The sequence below is a fragment of the Platichthys flesus genome, chromosome 1 (assembly GCF_949316205.1).
Source record: "Platichthys flesus chromosome 1, fPlaFle2.1, whole genome shotgun sequence".
Lineage (NCBI taxonomy): Eukaryota > Metazoa > Chordata > Actinopteri > Pleuronectiformes > Pleuronectidae > Platichthys > Platichthys flesus.
The window spans coordinates 89091-109067 of NC_084945.1; the positions used below are offsets into that span (position 1 = coordinate 89091).

Sequence of the window (19977 nt, forward strand, 5' to 3'; positions counted from 1 at the left end):
CGCAACAGTGTTACTGCAGTGGCACGCAGTACACCTCTTAAACCTTTTTCTGAATATATATATATATATGTGTGTGTTTGTGAGTGTGTATTTGCATATAAACCTCATATATACTGTGTATATAAGCACAATGTGTTTGTAGATAATGAAGGGGGAGGGGTTGCTCTTCAAAGATAGCAGCAGGTTCAGGAAAGACAGTGAAGGAGAGAGAAAGAGGCAGATGGAGAAAAAAGAGCGAGTGACGGGGAAAAAAGAGCAAGCAGGGCGAGTGTGGAGGGAGAGCCGTTTGAGAGAGAGGGGGTTGTTCCATCAGCGCTGGTGAAGTTTCATCTCTGTGCTTCACACGCAGACAGAACAGGAGATAACACACACACATACACACAGGTGAGAAAACTCTTCTTCTTCTTCACTGTTTTTGTTGAGGTGTAGAAGGAACACGTCGTCGGAGGTGGAGGTGGATGGTGCGTGAGAGCAGACTTGGTGTTCCGCTGCAGCTTCAGAGAGGAGAGTGCAGGAATGCAGTGTGAGCAGAGACAGCGATGGCTCCTGGTGGTTGAATGCCATCATCAGCATCAACAACAAAGAGTCCAGAATGTGCTCTGCTCTCTGTCATCTCATCCCAGTGTGAGATGATCATTTCCAGAATGAACACTGACTACAGAAGGGTTGATAAGTTTTGCTTTCATATTAATGGATGCTTTCCTTAAGTGTTGCATGCTGTGTGCAGGCTGGTGGGGAAAGCTCTATACTGTCTGTGTGTGTTCAGCAGTCGTGCCACGTCTGAGCAGTATGTATTATTTATCTGCACTGATCTCCAGAAACAGCGATACCTCAGCAGGGACAGAGGGAGGAATACTGTCATCACAGAGTGTTTATATTACATGTGGCGGATGGATGGATATATGAGGGACGCACTGCATCTTTTATATGCTCAGTTGTGCCACAATTGCTTTGTCTTGTTTGTAAAATCCTGCCACAGCAGGTTGCAGTGAGGCAGTGTGAGTGGATATCCTGGGTCATTATCTGTGTCGGAGACACCGGAGACACCGGAGAGCTTGTGGCTGTGAATGAGAATGAGGCGATGAGACCTCTCTTATGTTTCACTGGATTTTTACACTGAGACGGTTTACTCCTCTGTCTACAATATCTTAATCCACATCGGTGTAACACACAGCTGCTGCAGGCTACACATTCATCATCCGACTCAGTGTGTGCGCAAAATGTTTGTAAGGACTACGCTTGTGTTGTTTACAGAGTCTGTTTGATTGTGTGTTACCATCCAACTGCCTCTGGCCTTTTTTATTGAAGAGGGACAGCAAACCTGAGAAAACAGCAGTTGCACTTTGTCTCAATAACACAATATCACACACACACACACACAACATGTATACACACTTTGCTGACAGGTAAAGGAATAATCCACCAAGTTAGATGGTTTCAAATAGGGGGGCACGGTGGTGCAGTGGGTAGAAGTTTCCTGGTTCAACCCTCATCAGGGATTCATCCACTGAGAGACGTCAGTCAGGCAGAGACTCCTGCTGCTACCTGTGTTTCAGATCGGGGAAAGAGAGGATTAGTTGGGTGTCATCTGCGTAGCTGTGGTAGGAAAAGCCATGTGAGTGAATGACCGAGCCCAGAGAGTTGGTGTACAGAGGGAAGAGGAGGGGACCCAGAACGGAACCTTGACGTGGGTTTACGTGATAACTGGGTTCCATGCTACGTTCTCAAACCGACATATGACTGGATGGCCGTGCTGATTGACCAGATTGAATTACGGGACTCTATTTTACAATTTCTTCCATGCAAAACATTGCACAGTGAGTTGGATGAGCCTTGCCAAGAAAGAACTCGAAGTCAGTGGTGTAGCTCTGCCCAGTCAAAGCTCAATATTAGGAAACTCTCAGGCAATGGTCAGCACTTCCCAAGGTGATACGATAAATCGATTCTACCATCTTAAATGGAAGTATTCAAAGGAAACATGCTCAGTGTTGAACTCATCTGTATATCGCTAGTGCTGTTTTCAGATAATCTCCAAACGGGCTGTGTGTGAGAACATAGATGTCTAGGGTTAGGGTTAGGGCTAACCCTGTCAGTTGCTGTGGACACTCTGGAGTGTTATCTTGCCAGCATCTTGGTAAAAACTCCAGATAATGTCTCAGTGAGACAATGTGAGAATACAGCAGGAGATCATTTGACGATTCACAGCAAGCAAGTTCAGTTGTCTCAAATGTCTTAAACATCTTAACAAAACAAAAAGGTCTCAGGGTTAGAGGATTGATTAGCAGCAAGTGATGGAGATGACTGATATGCTCTCGTTCTTTAAGGATATGGTTCAATGAACTCAAGACAATCATGCACAGTTCTGTATCTGGAATGCAGCTCTTTGTTTTAAATGGTGGTACATTTCAAAACTGGAAAGTTGGATCTCGAATCAGATCTTGGATCTTGTGTTTTAGAAAGATCATGATATTGTTTTGGTTTTTTCAAAACATTAAAAATTTCTCAAATCCTCCAGCAGTGCATTCTGGGCTTTTTAAGGCCTAAATGGTTGAATAGACCTTGATAGTTGAAGCCTACGAGCACAAATGCTCTGCACATACTGGACAACTTATAGGAACTCTTTACAACTTAAAAAGCTAATTTCTGGCAGTTAATATATAACAATTTTTATAAAACGTGCAATAAAAAGAGTTCATTATGATTATAGAAATGCAAATGAGGAGTCAATCATCGACAAAATAAGAACAGTGGTTTTTTTCACAGAGCAGCAAACCTTCTAAAATACTTCAGTTATTCAGTTTGTGTTTTCTTATAGTTTCACCTGGAAAAGGTTTGCAGGAGACTTTCTTCTGATGTGACTTTCACTTTTAATTTGTTTTTATAGAAGAGAATGAATAACAAGTTCTTCTGTTTCAAGTAGCAATTATTTTCAAAGAAAACTTTGACTCCTTCAACTTATATGAAAATAGAGATAATAATAAGTCTGTTCTTTTCCCACATTACATTACATGTCATTTAGCTGACGCTTTTGTCCAAAGCGACTTACATTTTAAGAACACTCAACATTCATGAGGGGCCGTTTTAGGGGTTCAGTATCTTGCCAAGGACACTTAGGCATGCAGATGGGAAAGAGTGGGATTCGAACCGGCAACACCCGCTCTATCCCCTAGGCCACGCTCTCCCACTCTACGTGCACATACACACACAAGCACGTATACACACACAAACAAAACACCCACACCCACCTACATATACAAACACATATACATTCATACATCCACACACATACATGCACACGCAAACACACAAACACACACATACATATATACACACACATGCATAGACACACGCACATAGACACAAACACACAAACATATACACATGCATACATAATTTCCAAAGGATTTCTGTCTCAATCTCTTTGTTTCAAATCTTCTTCAGTGAAATAAAATCCTCCATCTATCCTTTGATCCAGATGTTCACCCTCCCACACTGAAGCCTTCCACCAGGTTTCGTGGTGATCCGTCCAGTTTGTGTGACGCTTCTAAGAGACTCACAAACAAACAACCTTCAATCATAACATCAAATCAAATTCAAATCAAATCAAAGTTTATTGTCACATGCACCAATGACAGCGTCATCGGAGCAGTGAAATTCTTGTGACATGGCAGACAAACATCTACGCAGTAGGCGACTTTACAAAATGACAAAAAAATAACTTTACTATGTAAAATAGAATATAACATAACATTGTAACATATAACATATAACACAGTCAAGTGAATATTAAATTAAGTAATATGAATATATGTATAACATATAACATAGTCAAATTAAAGTCAAAGTTAAATGAAGCAGCAGTTTACAGGGTGAAGAAGTGGGGAATATTAAATAAAATAATATGAATAAATGTATAACATATAACATAGTCAAATAAATTCAAATGAAGCAACAGTTTACAGGGTGAAGAAGTGGGGAATATTAAATAAAATGTAGAATGTCCATGGTGACTGTTAGGGGGGTCAGTGTTGATCCTACTACATAGATGGGTTAGGGGTAGGGTTACATATTATACACATGGCATGTATACTATGTGATTGACAGCTAGTACCGTCCACTAGGTGCCTGTCGTTAATTATAATAATTAATGAATAACATCTTTACATCTATAATTCTCACTTTGGTGTCAGACCTGAAACATGACGGTTACACAACTGTTCCTGGTCTCTCTCTCTCTCTCTTCTCTCTCCTCTTTTCCACCCATCTCTCTTTCTCTCTCTCTTCTCTCTCTGGCTTCTCTCAAACTCTGTTCCACCCATCGCTCTGTCTTTCTCTCCATCTCTATCCTCCACCTCCCACCTATTCCTCTCCCCTCTTTTCCACCCACCTCTCTCTCTCTCTCTCTCTCTCTCTCTCTCTCTCTCTCTCTCTCTCTCTCTCTCTCTCTCTCTCTCTCTCTCTCTCTCTCTCTCTCTCTCTCTTCTCACCAACCGGTGGATTCACATGTCATCCACATTGAAACTAGTTCTACAGTTTTCTTCCAGTTAAATAGTTTTTCTCTCTCAGTCATCAGAGCTGCTCAATATGGGAACTGTTGGTTTCGCTATACTTCATCTTTTTTACCAAACGTCAAGAATAGGTGGGGGTGCAGTGTCACTCTTCTGAGTATGGTTTCTTTTGGGGATCCGTACAAAACTGAGTGGTCGTAGTTTTGGTGTTTCCACAGTTTACGCTACATCAACAATCTAAACAGATCTAATTCATCAGTTACTCAGAATTTAGATTCTGCTTAACAGCTAGTAACATTCTGACACAATAAACAAAGCAGCTGCTAAACATGAGCATGTGAGCATCGTTACTGTGTCTCTGTTTGCATCAGTCAAAGCGTTTCTTTGTTTAAATGCAGTGATTCAGAGTCGCTGGCTTTGCTTTAGACTTAATGTTTTTTTCTTTGACTTTCAAGGTCATTGTGTCACTATTGACAGGAGCTGCACTGATTCACTCAGTGATCCTGGTCATTCAGTACACGCAGGTCTTTGTGAGGATTGGAAATCTGCTTCATGAACCAAGCACATTCAGTCAACCAGAGAAGCTGAAACAATGCACAGGAGAATTATGAGGCAGGAGTCATTCTGCGCTCGCTCGTTTCTCACCAGTCACTGGTGGATCGAACCCCGTCGGGTTTCCTGGTGAAGCACGAGGTTGCTGCCATAGCTGTTACTCTTCCATTCTCTCCTCTTTCTGTTTCCTTTATTAGTCTCTGTCTCACTGCAGTCAAATTGAGAGCGCAGTCTTTCTGCTGCAGGTTTTTCTTTGTGGCAGGAGGAGGAAGAAGACATTTACAGGATTGGAGCTCATAGAAAAAGATCCCCTCGGTTGTTTGCTTCCACTGACAACCCTGATGTAAGCCTTGAAATATTTGTTTCTCTTCCTCCCTTCCTTGCTACCGTCTCTCTTTCTCTCATCCATCTCCTCCATCCCTCCGCTCCACAGGCTTGTCCATCTGTCTTCAGTTGAGCGGGCAGCTGACAGGTCGGTGACAAGTGTTGAAGAAGGGAGGATGACAAGTGGTGAGGTGAGGGAGGAAGAGGGACTAATGGCAAGGACAGCAGCAGCAGGGGTCTGACACTGCACCTCCAGATAACCCCCCCGACTCTCTTTGATATCTGTCCCAAGTGACCAGGACGCTCCATCCTCAGTGTGCACCAGTGAGGTGGGAACAGGGGTATTTTTATCCACCCCTGTTTGTTTTCCCCATTTGTGCACCTGTAAAAGGGGGGGGGAGGGTGAAGCAGAGGAAGGCGGTGTCACATGGATCAAAACGCCAAAAGCAGAATCGAGATCCAAAGAGGAACGATGGGGGATACTGTACATGAGGCTGCAGATGTTGAAAACACTATAAGATAACATGATCCCATTACCTCACAAAAGGAAGCTGTCAACAATGAGTCAATACATAAAAATATACATATTTGAATAATTGGATTTTTACTTGTGCTTGTAGACACGGGTCAACGTTCCTCTTTTTTCCATCTTGTTGCAGTTGTTTCCTCGTATTTGAGCCGAGAGAGTTGCACTACATGAAAGTAAAAAGTGAAAAGCTGAACCTGCAATGAAAACATGCAAAACAGGTCCCTAAAGGAAATTCTCCTCAAAATCTCCTTAAGTGTGACAATTTCAGTCAGCCGAGGAAACACAGAGCCGAATTTTAATCCTGCTCTGTCCCAGATAAACGTATATATATATCTCAGGAACCTGGATTCAAAAACCAAGGCAGTGAATTAAAAGAATTCAATATTTACTATTAAACATTGAGGGCTACAAAAGGAATTTTACTTTAAACTCCAGTTCCTCTCTGTTGGACTCTTCTGGGCTTCTGTCTGCACACAAGGCCGTTTTTTATTAACTCAATACAAACATCACTGTTTTCCTACAATAGAAACCTTTGTTCCATCAAAACGAACAAGGTCCCTCTGTGTTCAGGCACCGCTACACATTCAGGTAATGGACGTAATAACGACAGGAGACTGAGCTGTAAGATGTCCGTCCTCAAACCAAGGACACATTTGTACTTTCATACCCGACCTCCCTCGCAACAGGTGGGCGCCATATGAGGGCAGCTTTGGTCACGCCCTCGAGATTCACGGTGGACAGAACAGAAGTGTAGTTATATCATATTGCTGCTATATTTCTATGCATGTTAATTCAGTTGAATGTTGATTTAAGCACTATTAATATCTGAGTGTTTTTGCATCACATTGATTCAGACAGACCTGGTTTGTGCTCTTTCTAATGAGTCCTGGGAGGATTTTGATTCAGACTCAATCATTTAACAGCTTTGAAAGAAGCAGGAAAAACACATATAGATTTCCACTCAGGCTTCGCTCGATAGATCTGAAAGGCTGTGAAGTCTGAAGGGAGTTTGTGCGTACATGAGCGTCCTACAGTTTACTGAACTAGATTGAGTTTTGTATCCAGCCTGTGAATTAAAACACAGTATCTGTGAACTATTGCAGAATAACACCAGACTCATAGTTTTATTTCACAATGATTTCTTAACAAATCATGCCAGCCCACATGTTTTCCTGCTAACTTTAAAGTTTAATTTGTGACTATGAATTAGGGCTGTGCAATAAGACCAAAACCTCATATCCTGATGGAGGTAATTTCATATCCAGGTAGCGACACCGATGTGATCTCTTTTTACTATATTTACAATAACTATGTGCATGGTTACAGTTTTGGGTTTCAAATATAAATTCAGTCCAAATCTAATGAACCAAAATGTACATGAAAAATTAGTCACTTGCATTGACCACACCAAAACAATGTCTCATTTAAATCTTAAAAAAAAATATCAAATTACTAACCCTAACCCTTAAAAGGGTAATGTCTAGTTAAAGGCTCAAGTAAATATTTAAATTTTTCTTTTAAAGATTTAAAAAACTTTACTGAACCAGCTTCTTTGATATCGACTCTGTTCCACAACTTGTAGTTTAGAAAGGTGCACCTAAGAAGGTGTTTGGGACGGAACATCTTATAGATTTGCTGCAGATGTTTCTAGAAGGAGCAGAGTTCACTAGAGAGGCAGCTGCATCCATTCAGAACCTTGTATGTGAGGAGGAGAACCTTGAGGTCAATCCTGTGTGGAACAACCAGAGCAGCTCTCTCTCCTCTTGGTTAACGAGCTGCAGAGTTCTGAAGGAATCTCTCATGTTTTCTATTGGATGCTGTAAAAAGCGCATTAATCCAGTCCAATAGAAAGGAAGGCATGAATCAGATTCAGCTTCTGAAGATAAATGATCAAACCTTTGCTTTGTTTCTAAGATGACAAATTAAGTTTTGTTTCCTCATTAATGTGAAACTCAGATCAGAGTCAGAAAACGACTTGTCTCCTTGGATTTAATTAAGGATTCAGTTTACAGATTATTTTACAACGCTTCTCTATTGGATTTTTGGCCGTTTTTCTTTTTATCTTCATTAAGTTTTCTCTGGCTGCTGTGCTGAGATTCCTGTGGCATGGTCACCTGCAGCAGCCACACCCCCTAAACACATGAACGCATGTTACACGCAGTGTTGGGCAAGTTACTGAAAATTAGTAATTAGTTACAGTTACTAGTTACTTCTTTTAAAAGTAATTGAATTACTTCACCAGTTACTGTATGTCAAAAGTAATTAGTTACTAGGGAAAGTAACTTTGAAGTTACTTTTATGTCTGCTTTAAATGTAATGAATATGAATAGTACTGAACAGTTAAACACAATAAACACATTTTTGTAATCAACAGGGCAACAGGCCTTCAAATAAAGCAGTAGTACAAAAATCCCTTTTAATACTTAACTTAATACAAAATAACTGTCTCAGTCATTTAACAGTGTTTTAGAAAAAAAGAAAAAGAGCTGTTACGTGAGCCGGAGCGTCCTCATGGGTTAGGGTTAGGGTTAACCTGTCCAGTGCGATCGTCGATCGCGATCTACCGGTCGACCGCGAAGGAAGTGTGGGACGATCGCACTGGACGCGAGTAACAAACTCATTTAAATTTCAGTAATTGTAACTGCGTTACTTGATTTAAAAAAATACCTCGTTACATGCTCGTTACCGCTAAAAGTAGTGGAATTACAGTAACGCGTTACTTTGTACTGCGTTACTCCCAACACTGGTTACACGACACCTGACCTCAGCCGGACTACATCGCAGACTGTCGAGTGACAGATCGAAACACAGATACTTGACTCTGACTCTGGTCCATACACTGTATATAGAAATGGACAGAGTCAAGTATTGAAGAGTGAAGCCGAGGCCTTTTACAGAGTCCTCATGGAGGGTGGTCAAACGCTCTGGTCACGAGTGTGCGCATGTCAGGTAAAAAGATCGGATAAATAAAATGATTGAATGAGGTTTTTAACTTCTGCCTTTTGAAGTTTTTCCCAGATAAAACATCCTAAGGGCTCTTTTTACAAAATAGCTTGTAACAAGAACCCCCTTGTCACCGGGGGTCAGTTGACAGGAAACAGTGGAGACGCAGGTAAGGGTGCCTCAGTAGCTTCTTTTTATTTCTCCAGACACTCGTACAAACATAAATCAAAACTTCTCGCATGCAACTCCTTTTTCGCTTTGCAGCGTATCGTTGCTTCTCCAGGCGTGCACTGGCTCCTCTCGTGCCCGTCCCGAGCCCCAGCTCGCTACTGCTGATAAGGGGAGAGAGTCATTAGTGGAACTGGAACACCTGAGAACAATTAGACTCTCTCCCAGGCACCGATCCCAGCACCCCATCTCCACTCCCTCCCTCCTGTAGCCGACGCTGACCATCCCCCACTACCACATAGCTATTTATTATGTGTCAGAAACCTGGATTCAGAAAACCAGGCGGTGTGAAACAAAAGCATTAAATATTTATTATTAAAAACATTGAGGTCAACAAAAGGTATTTTACTTCAAACTCCAATTCCTCTCTGTCATTTTCTCGTGAGCGATGCAGTGTTCACAGTGCTAAAAGACAAACACAATAATTGGATTAGGGTTACAGCTTTTCCTTTATTCCTTGCCATTGGGATATAACAAAATACCTCTAAAATAATTGTTTTAAATTCAGTAACATCCTTGTTTATGACAGAAGGAGAATCATTATCGTGAATAAGCAGAAAACTAGGTTCCACTACACTTTGCATCACACTGAAAATAAAAAAGCTTTTCCGAGACCTGATTTAGTTTTGCCTTGCCCAAGACCCGTGCAATAGAAATTCAACCATGGGGTTTTTGAAGTGTAACACTTATTACAGTTATTGGTTGAAACTAAATTAGGGCATGACCTGGATTACAAAGATCCGCGCCACTTTCTGACAAAGCACTTTGTACAAAGGGTTGTAATCAATGACGTAGTATTTGTCAATACCTCATTCAGCAGTTCCTCGACCAGAACAACTTGGGGAAGCTAAGCAGAGGAAAATTTGACCTGTTCTCTTTTAGTAAAAGCCTCAGGAAAATCCATTTAGGAATTCATGGGAGGGAAAATCTATGCAGTTTGAAAATGAGTTGTGAAATGTGAGGGGACATTTTAGATCATTGCTCCCATCAACCTTTGACTGTTAGGCAACTCACAGCTGGAGCACGTCCATCTTGGATCGACACAAACACCTGCGAAGCTGGAAATGAGGCTAATAGAAGCTCTCTGAATATAAGAGTCCAAATCCCCAGAGAGTGGTTCTCCTCCTTCAAGCAGCTGGGAGATGAATTCAGTCCCTGGTTGTGGTTCAATGGACTCAGACACACGGTAATATTAAACTAATAACCTTCAGTGGGCCGCTGAGATTCAGAGAGTGGTTGTTTGTTATCACCTGGAGCCGGTGATCGAGCATGGATGAGGGATTCATGCTTCATCCACATTAATACATTTACATTTCAAGACAGGGTTGTAAACGAAAAACAATCCGTGTCCAGATAAATACTTAAGAAATTATCTTTATATCATTATGAATGAATATATATATATACATATAAATATATAGAGTGCAGTTCTTATAGGTACTCTTGCACAGAGTCAGGGATTTGTAGGATTATAGTCAGGTGTATGATCAACCAATTACACCAAACATAATGGTCATCAATTTCACATGTAGGTTGAAACAGTCATTAACTGAAACAGTGTAGGAGGCTTAACACTGGGTGAGGTACAATGTTTCTACTGTGAGGTTGTGAAAGACAGTTTGATGTCCCAGGTAAACACCAGGTCAAGACAGAGCACAGCATCAAGACACAAGGTCGTTCTACTGCATCAGCAAGGTCACTCCCAGACAAAGAGTTCACATCCAGATGTTCAAGCTCTTTTGAAGAAGCACAAAGAAACGTTGAGGATCATAGACGCAGTGGTCGGCCAAGGAAACTTAGTGCAGCCGATAAAAAATACATCAAGCTTATTTCCCTTCGAAATCGGAAGATGTCCAGCAGTGCCATCAGCTCAGAACTGACCAGTGGGACCCATGTACACCCATCTACTGTCTGGAGAAGTCTGATCAGAAGTGGTCCTCATGGAAGAGTTGCAGCCGATAAGCCAAACCTCCGACATGGAAACAAGGCCAAGTGACTCAACTATGCACGAAAACATAGGAACGGGGGTGCAGAACAATGGCAGCAGGTGCTCTGGACTGATTAGTGAAAAGCTGAAATGTTTGGCTGTAGAAGGCAGTTTGTTCACCCAAGGTCAGGAGAGCGGTACAATAATGAGTCTGCAGGCAACACTGAAGCCTGGTGGAGGCTGCATCTCTGCAAACAGAGTTGGAGATTTGGTCAGGATTGATGGTATCCTCAATGCTGAGAAATACATTACATTACATTTAGCTGATGCTTTCATCCAAAGCGACTCACAATAAGTGCATCAACCACGAGGGTACACACCCAGGATGACAAGAATCAAGAAAGTACAATTCCTTCAAAATAAAACAAAACTACAAAGTGCTATAAGTAGGGTTAGGTTTATGTCAGTGCTACTAAAGTGATAGTTTCAAAATGTTGTTAGTATTTTTTGAGGCGACTGAATGTGCATCCGCGTCTCTTTCGAAAAAAAAGCCAAATAATCGTTTCAACTCGATTATAGTTGTTTGGAGATCGGTTGACCCCATAATCGAAATCATGATTGAATTTCGAATAATCAAGCAGCCCCAATATATACAAATTTCAGAATTTAAGTTGTAACAGCTGCGAAGACAACAAGGTCAACAGTGTATCGTGGTGATTCACTGCTGGTGGTGGAACCGGCACCACTCATAAATGTTGAGTGTACTAATTGTAAGTCGCTTTGGACAAAAGCATCAGCCAAATGTAATGTAATGACATGTAATGACATGTAATGACATGTAATGTAATGTAATGTAATGATGTCACCGATCTGTTGTTAAGCTGCCGTTTTAAAGCATCAGTTTGACATTCTGTTCAGCGCCATCTTGTTTTTTTAAACCAGAAGCAACCATATTTGGAGGAGTGGGGGGTGGAGCCTGAATGAAAACTTGAGGAAACTGCAGACCCACCTTCACCTGTCACCCACTCCCATTGGACAGTGCTAGCTGTCAATCACACTATGGTAATCCACACCCATCCCCTTCCAGACAACCCAGGAGATTTCAGAAGAATTGTAACCAGTGGCGTTGCTTAAAATCTCCAGTGGTACGAAAACGTAATATATTGTGTTGAATTAGATTCACTCAAAACACACAGAATTGTTGCACAAGCATTTTGTGCGTGTCCACACCGAACAGATTCCCTGCGCTCCAGCTTCTCCTCGAGTCCACACTGTCTGTTTGCACAAAACATTTTCCAACCAATAGAATACCAGGTGTGGTGTTGAGATTGTAATTGCCCCGCCCTCTTGGGTGTGGCACTGTGCTGCCTGTGCAAGCAATACAAGATTTGAGTGCAAGCGCACAGTTTGAGCATAAACAGAGCAAATCATCCCACAAGAATCTGGAGCAGAGGGTTTGAGTGCAAGCTTTTCAAAATCTGAATGTGAAATCAATAAGTCCTGCTCTACATGGACACATCTACACTGTACCCACACATGAGCATAGGGGGGGGGATAGAGCAGATAATTACAAAGACACACACAGCAACACACATGCTAAACTCACAAATGCACAAAACACTTAAAATCGGAACAGAAACACAAAACACTCACCGACAGTAACCCACGCAGCAAACACACACATTACCACCCACACAGCTGAGTTATAGGGGCCACTCACACCTTCACATGCAGCCAAACTAGTTCCTGCATCTAACAATCTTTCTTTCTTATCATCAAATTCGTCTCTTCTCTCTCCGTCCATCTCCTCCTTTCATCCACATCTCCATCACCAGTTCCTGATCTGTCTCCTGGGACAAAAACATTTCTCCTCCTCTATTTTTAGACACAACAGATCAGAAGGAGAACCTGAGAGAGATGGAGTCAGCTTGATTTGATCCAGACGGTACAGTAATGATCCGTATGTTCAGTTCACTCTGTTCCAACCAGTAACAAAAGAGTCGACGCTGAATATGGAGTTATTTCTACATTTTCCTTCAAATACACAACGAGGTAGTGGCTTCAGGCAGAAATGACAATCCTCGACTCTGTACAACACAATCCTTTGTATGATTTCAGAACTGTATGAAGGTCCATCTAAAAATACAGCACGTTTTGACATCCTTGATAATCCTTGATCTTTTGGAGACAACGTTTTTCAGATGACAGATTATCTGCAGCAGTGACACAGTGTTCAGACACGATGTCTCTGTCTTCTTCTGAAAAGGACACATTAGTTATTTAATCCTCAACAGACTCTGAATTCCATCACTGCAATAATCACAGTCACAAAAAAAAATGATGCGTTTGATGGCTGAAATAATTTCCTGCTGGGGAGGGAGAGATGACTGCTGCATAAAGTAACAGGAATAATTCCTGATTTGCAGAAGGTCCTTGACGTCTCACAGATATGGATCATAAACCTGTTTGTGTTTTTCCTCTCTTAATTCCAGAGTGTGTTCTTTCAGTCTAAGAGCAGGAGTTATTGATTTCACGTTCAGATATTGTAAAGCTTTCACTCAGCTTCAGCTCTTCTCCTCACACTGCTTCTAAATCAAGTCTGTAGAAATTCTCCATCCAATAAAATGTCAGGTGTAGTTATGACATTGAAATTGTCCCGCCCTCACTCTGTGTGCACGAGCTTTGCTTATGTAAGACTCCTGTACGGGCGGTTTCTTTAAGCCAGTTCCGACACTCCAACCCTCACAGCTGTATTACTGCACAGGACACTTTCCTCTGAACACTTGAACATCAGTGTGATAAGATCTAAAATGACAGAAACCATATTTGACAAACATTTGCCAGCAGGGTCTCCAACCAGCAGCCAGAAACAAACCATTCACTGTTTGACATCCTTTCTGTTGTTAACTGAGCAACAGAAAATGACTCTGCTTGGCAGCTGAGCTCTGTCCATGTGTCTCTCTGTCTCTTTACTGTCTCACATATCATCTTGACTTTCTCTGCTGCCGTCTAATCCAGGGACAGTAACTGGCCAACTAGACTCAGCTGTTCCAATGAACTCTCCCTGGTTCAGCTGGACGTTCTCTGACCAGCTACTTCCACATAAAGCTAAATTAAAACCAAATTTAAAATACTGCATTTGATTTCTCATTTTTATATCAGTTTCTGAAATGACTCCAACACATTAGTCAATGATATTATATTTAAAAAACCTCATGCTGCTGTGAAACCCGTCTGTTGTCAAAATGTTGACCAGAATAGGACTTTCCAGCAGCATGGACTCTGCTCCTCTGCTCAGCTCTGTGTTCCCTCCCTCGGGGGCTCGTTATGGAGGAGGCTGGTTTGATGCGTCCACTCATTGTTGCATCAAACTCTCCGAGGAGGACAGTCCATCAACGTGACTCGTTCAAACACTGCTTCTCAGTGAAAGCCTCCAGTACATGAACAAGTCTAACGTCTGCCTTGTCTTTTTTAGGTTATTTAAAAACAGAATGATCTTATTCATGAAGAAGAGTTGGCTGGCAGTGCAACATGTTTCCCTGCAGCTGCTGCAGTTGGACAAGTATTCGGACACAAAGCATCAGTTGTGCCTTAAGTACAAGTGACCAATGTACTTAAACAAGCTTACGCTCCAGTGAAAAAAATTACGACCACATCTAGTTTAAATATTAATTACTTCTACAATAATGTGTGTGTTATTTTACCGCTATATATTGCTTTATACATTATTGTTGTTGTCTGATTTACATTAAAGCATCATTTTCTATAAGATCATTATTTAGAACCATGTTTCTTTGTTGTAGTCTAATATGTTTCCTTTTAAGGGATAGTTCACTGAAAAATGAAAATGCATTCATCATCTATTCACCCCTATGATAGGGGGGGGGGGGGGGGGGTAAAGTGTTTGGGTCCACAAAATACTTGTGGAGTTTCAGAAGTAATTCTAATAATCCGATTCAATTGAAGTCAATGGTGAACAAGACTTCAGACGTAATAAAACAGAAAAAACACAACATGCCTCCATATCTGCTCGTGTGATGTCATCAAGTGTCCACCAGCCCTCAGGTTCACATTCCACTGGAAAAAATGAGCTCATTTACACAGACAAAGTGCATTCACGTAATTTAATTGTAATAAGTTAATTTACTTTAACACAAGAATCTTGACCTCAGGAGAAGTAAAGAACTGTTCTTTCATTTGCTCTGTAAACACGTCCCCCTCCTGCCTCACGTCTTTGTTTCTCACGATGCAGCGTCGCTCTTTGATCCAGACGGAAATGTGTATTTTCAACATCATTAGAGAAGAGGCTGTGAAATGTTGCTGACATTAATAATTAGAGGACCAAGTCTGAGCTTACTTGAAAACAAGTGTTCAGTTCAGTTCCCGCTTTAAACATATTATATTATATTATATTTTTATAAAATATATTGCAACCTATTATATTATAATACATTATATTATAAATGTGTGTGTTTGTGTCTTTTATAACAAGGGAATCTGTAGTATCAAGCACCGAAGCCTTTCTTTGAACATCTACAACCAAATGTAATATTTTTGGGCATTTTTACTTTTTGTTCAGATTCTTGAATAGCTGCTTGTTTTTATTTTATTATTTACAGTTGTTCTTGTATTAAATGTTTAAAAACAAGGTTTTGAATCTCAAAGTAGTAAGGTTAGTGTCTATATATCTATCTATCTATATAGATATAGACATTATATACCACAATTACAACAAATACAAAGGACAAAATGACAAGTCACTGTTCATGTTGTTGAATTCAACAGTGAAATATTTTACACCTGAAGCTGTTTAGGTTTATTGGGATTTATTTAACCTCAAGTTACTTATTTCATAGACCTGGTCAAGATGAAACACAAGTGGATCCTGATGTTGTCAGCTGACTCAAGACTTCTTCATATACAACATATCTCCTCCCATCTTCTACCATCAGGAGCTCCTCAGTTCATCTGCTCCTTCATCTCCATCAGACTTTATGTATCAACACTTTAACAAGAATTTACAAACTGGTTCTTCTCATGTAGTGAATCCTGTTGTTGTGTTGTTGTGTTGATGTGTTCAGTTCCATCAGCATGGGTGTGTCCTGGGAGAGGGTTAGGGTTATGATTGTAACTTTTGTACAGAATGTACTTGTTTCCTGGAAACTGTCAGTATGTTATTTTTCACCTCTGTTTTAATCGCTGAAATAAGAAAAATGGCATAATAAAGTGAATTCCTAATTTTCTCACGTTTCTACAGATACGATGCTGCTCTCAGGAAACGCGCTGCTTTTCCTGCTGTGCCTCAGCCAGGCGGCCGGCGTCTGGAGTTTTGCGCGTCTCTTGGACGACGTGGAAATACGCTCGGCTTTCTCAGTTGCACGCACCAACAGCATGGAAGGTGGACCTAAGATGACGGTGACCTTTGACACTGTCTATGTCAACATCGGCGGGGACTTTGACCCGAAGACGGGCGTGTTTCACTGTCGTATCCCGGGGGCGTATTACTTCTCCTTCACGGTGGGGAAGTTTCCACACAAAGACCTGTCAGTGATGCTGATGAAGAACAGGAACGAGGTGCAGGCTATCGTCTACGAGGAGAACGCCGGGGAGGAGAGGAAGGTACGAGTTGGTCTTCACAGAAATTATTCTGTTTTAGCTAAAAGTTTTATCAAGGATTAATCCCATTACATAGAGAAAGAAAATATCATACATATAAAAAAGTATTAGAATGAAAATTATTTAAAAAGAAAAATAATATAGTAAGGTATTATAAGAAGGGATTAATATGATTCAAATAGAGAAAAGTAAAGTTTGCCTGTTGAAAACAAACAAAACCACATCAATAAAAGTTTGTGAAAAAAGCATTTCGGTTTGTCCGATGTTCTTCTGATTCCTCTGTGGCTCCGTTGAAAACACACTGATGACACAAACTTATTATCATCACAACAAGAGTTTAAATAGATCCTGATAAATTCTCCACTTTACTCCCGTTTGAGTTCAGTTTGATAAAAGAGGAACGGAACAACAGAAACTTTGTACACGACTAATTGGGGGAAATCTTCATGAGGAACAATCTGCCTCCAGCAGCTCCTGTGCTGATTTACCTAGATGGTTAAGTGACTATAACTCAGATAAACTGTTTAATATAAACAAGGCTCTTCTCCTTGACTCCACATGCTGTAAAAGCAGTGCTGACTTAGACTGTGCAAGTGAAACCTCTGCTACAAAGATCTGCTGAGTTCTGTTGAGATGGATTTTCTTCCATGGTGTCAGAGCTCGACTGTCTCAGAGAACAGCAGCGTGGCTCCTGTCAGAGTGTGTTTGTGTAGGGAAATGAACGCACAACAGAAGGGATTACACATCGAACTCCCCTGAACGAGGGGCTGATGATCAGATTGTGTTCAGATAACAAAGTCTGCCTCCGTCCTCAGGTGCAGAGCCAGAGCGTCATGCTGCAGCTGGAGTTCAGTGACACCGTCTGGCTCCGCCTCCACGGGGACCCTCGCTATGCCCTCTACAGCAACACTGGACATTACACCACCTTCAACGGCTACCTCATCTACCCCGACACCTACGACTACCAGACACACCATCACCAACCGCATCCCAACTACAACTCCCAGCAGCCCCAGCAGGACAGCGTCCCCTTGTTGCAGAGTAACCAGGCCACAGATGACAGGTCTGGATCCAGAGGTTTGCTGGAGGAGAGGGAGCTGCAACATAGAGAGGAGGAGGAGGAGGAGGAGGAGGTGGAGGAGGTGGAGCAGGAGGATGAAGAGGACGACCAGAGATCTGCCTTCTCAGTGGGGCGCACCCAGAGCATTGTGGGAGTGGACCAGGTGGGCTTGCCACAGCACCAGCCCGTTAGCTTCGACACAGCTCTCGTCAACATTGGAGAGGACTTCAACATTACCCAGGGCGTGTTCGCCTGCCGTGTTCCTGGCGTGTACTACTTCTCCTTCAACGTGGGCAAGCTGCCACAGAAGACGCTGTCCGTCAAGCTGATGAAGAACCGTCTGGAGGTGCAGGCGATGATCTACGATGACAGCCAGGGAGAGAAAGCCCTGCAGAGCCAGAGCTTGATGCTGGCGCTGAAACCCGGGGACACGGTCTGGCTCTACTCGCACCAGAGAGACGGGTTCGGAGCCTATAGCAACCACGCCAAGTACATCACCTTCACTGGCTTCCTGGTTTACCCAGACTCCCCCCCCACCGCCACTACCAGCCAATCACCTGCAGATAAGAAACCTTAGCTGCAGGACATGGGCTCGGGACTGAACATTGTGTTAGGAATTCATGCAAGATGGAAAAGTGTGCACGTCCACCACAGAGGCAGGAGATCCCTCTTTATATGAATTCCTTCACAAAGTGACAGGGAGCTCGGACTGAGCGCAGAGCTTCAAAGAAGAGTTCCCAGGATCTGACTTCATCTCACCTCACGTGGAACCAACAGTAATGTGAATATTTCACTTCATAATGGAAACTCAGTCATTACTTGCTCACCTCTGTGTCCTTTAAACTCTCCGTAGACCTTGTGCCACCTCCAAAACGAACCCCCATCAAATCCTGGAAAGAAAATTACATCTAGAACTTAAAGACAAATTTTAGTTACATGTCGTTTGTAGAGGACTCTCAATAACTTCATATGATCAGTGGATATTAAAAGACACAGAAATGAGGAGATAACTGTTTTCAGTGAAATTTTCTGTTTAGTGAATTTGTTCTCGTCAAAGACTTGTTGTTTCTGCTTTTATGTAAAAACTTGACTTTACGTCTTCGACACAAGTGAAAACTGTGTGATTATCAACTGTGTGATTATCAACTGTGTGATTATCAACTGTGTGATTATCAACTGTGTGATCTGTGTCATAATGAGTCTCGACCCTCAGAGGACAACACGACCACAAAGTCAAGACTGAGTTTCCATCCAACTTTTAACCTCATGCCACTTCTGAGCCCGAGGGGATCCAGACCATAATTTAACTTCTGTTCAGAGCAGCGTTTGATTCATTTACCAGATGGCGAGCCCTGCGGGGGGGGGGGGGGGGGGGGGGGGGACTTGATTGAGCACTTGAACCCTCTGATGGTCTAAAAACATCACTGGACTGAAAGGAGGCCAATCGAGTCCTTAAAGAGAGAGAGAGCACGGTTTTTAAGGGATGGTTAGTTTCGGCCTCCACTTAAATTAAAAAAAATACATTGAAAACTTTAACGGATTAAAAGACATTTGATCATTACTGTGATCAGTATGTTGGTTAAACACTGGACCAACTGACTGGCTGCTCACAGACCATCACCACCTGACTCCAGAGCTTCGAGCATCTTTCAGAGTTTGGGTTCATCACACAGATTATAAAATAAAGATGGACCACATCGTGTGGTAATGATGTGATTTGCATAAGATATTGTAATAGTAACAGTGATGACTCACTTTTAGAGCGGCTCCAGTTCAGGAAGTACATTTCGTGTTATATATATTTATTTATATATATATATATATTTATTTATATATATATATTGACGTCTCATAAAATCCTTTAAAACAGTTTCAGTCTGGAAGCCGGTTACGAGATGAAATATGAAACATTGGATTCAGAGCAAAAAGATACTAAACATTCCATAATCCACGGTGAATCCTTTCTCTGGTTTCTCTCAACGTGACGGAACCATCCAATCAAAGCCAACATCATTACATTTCCATGGCAACAGCAACTCCGCCAATCAGAGAGGATTCCGCCTGAGAATCATGCTTCTCATTGACATCCTGAATAAAACATGTTGATTTGTGAACTTATGGATTCTACAGGAGAAATCTCATCTCATAGCTTCACTTCTGAACCACCTGCTGAAGATGATATGACTTCGTTTTATGGATGTTCGACAGAACAGTTTGAATTATCAAAGGAAAAGATTAAATCTGGGCTCAGCTTCGACATCGCGGCAGGTGGAAAGTCCCACACACAATC

The 19977-nt window shown here is 41.8% G+C and overlaps 1 protein-coding gene across 1 annotated transcript; it reads left to right on the top strand.

The window, feature by feature from the left end:
* Window positions 1–252: 252 nt before the first annotated feature.
* c1qtnf4 (C1q and TNF related 4) lies at window positions 253–19039 on the top strand. The gene is made up of 3 exons (XM_062386683.1): window positions 253–384; window positions 16269–16630; window positions 17443–19039. The coding sequence occupies exons 2-3, from the start codon at window positions 16274–16276 to the stop codon at window positions 18262–18264; spliced, it is 1179 nt and encodes a 392-aa protein (XP_062242667.1). The 5' UTR covers window positions 253–384; window positions 16269–16273; the 3' UTR covers window positions 18265–19039.
* Window positions 19040–19977: the final 938 nt, after the last annotated feature.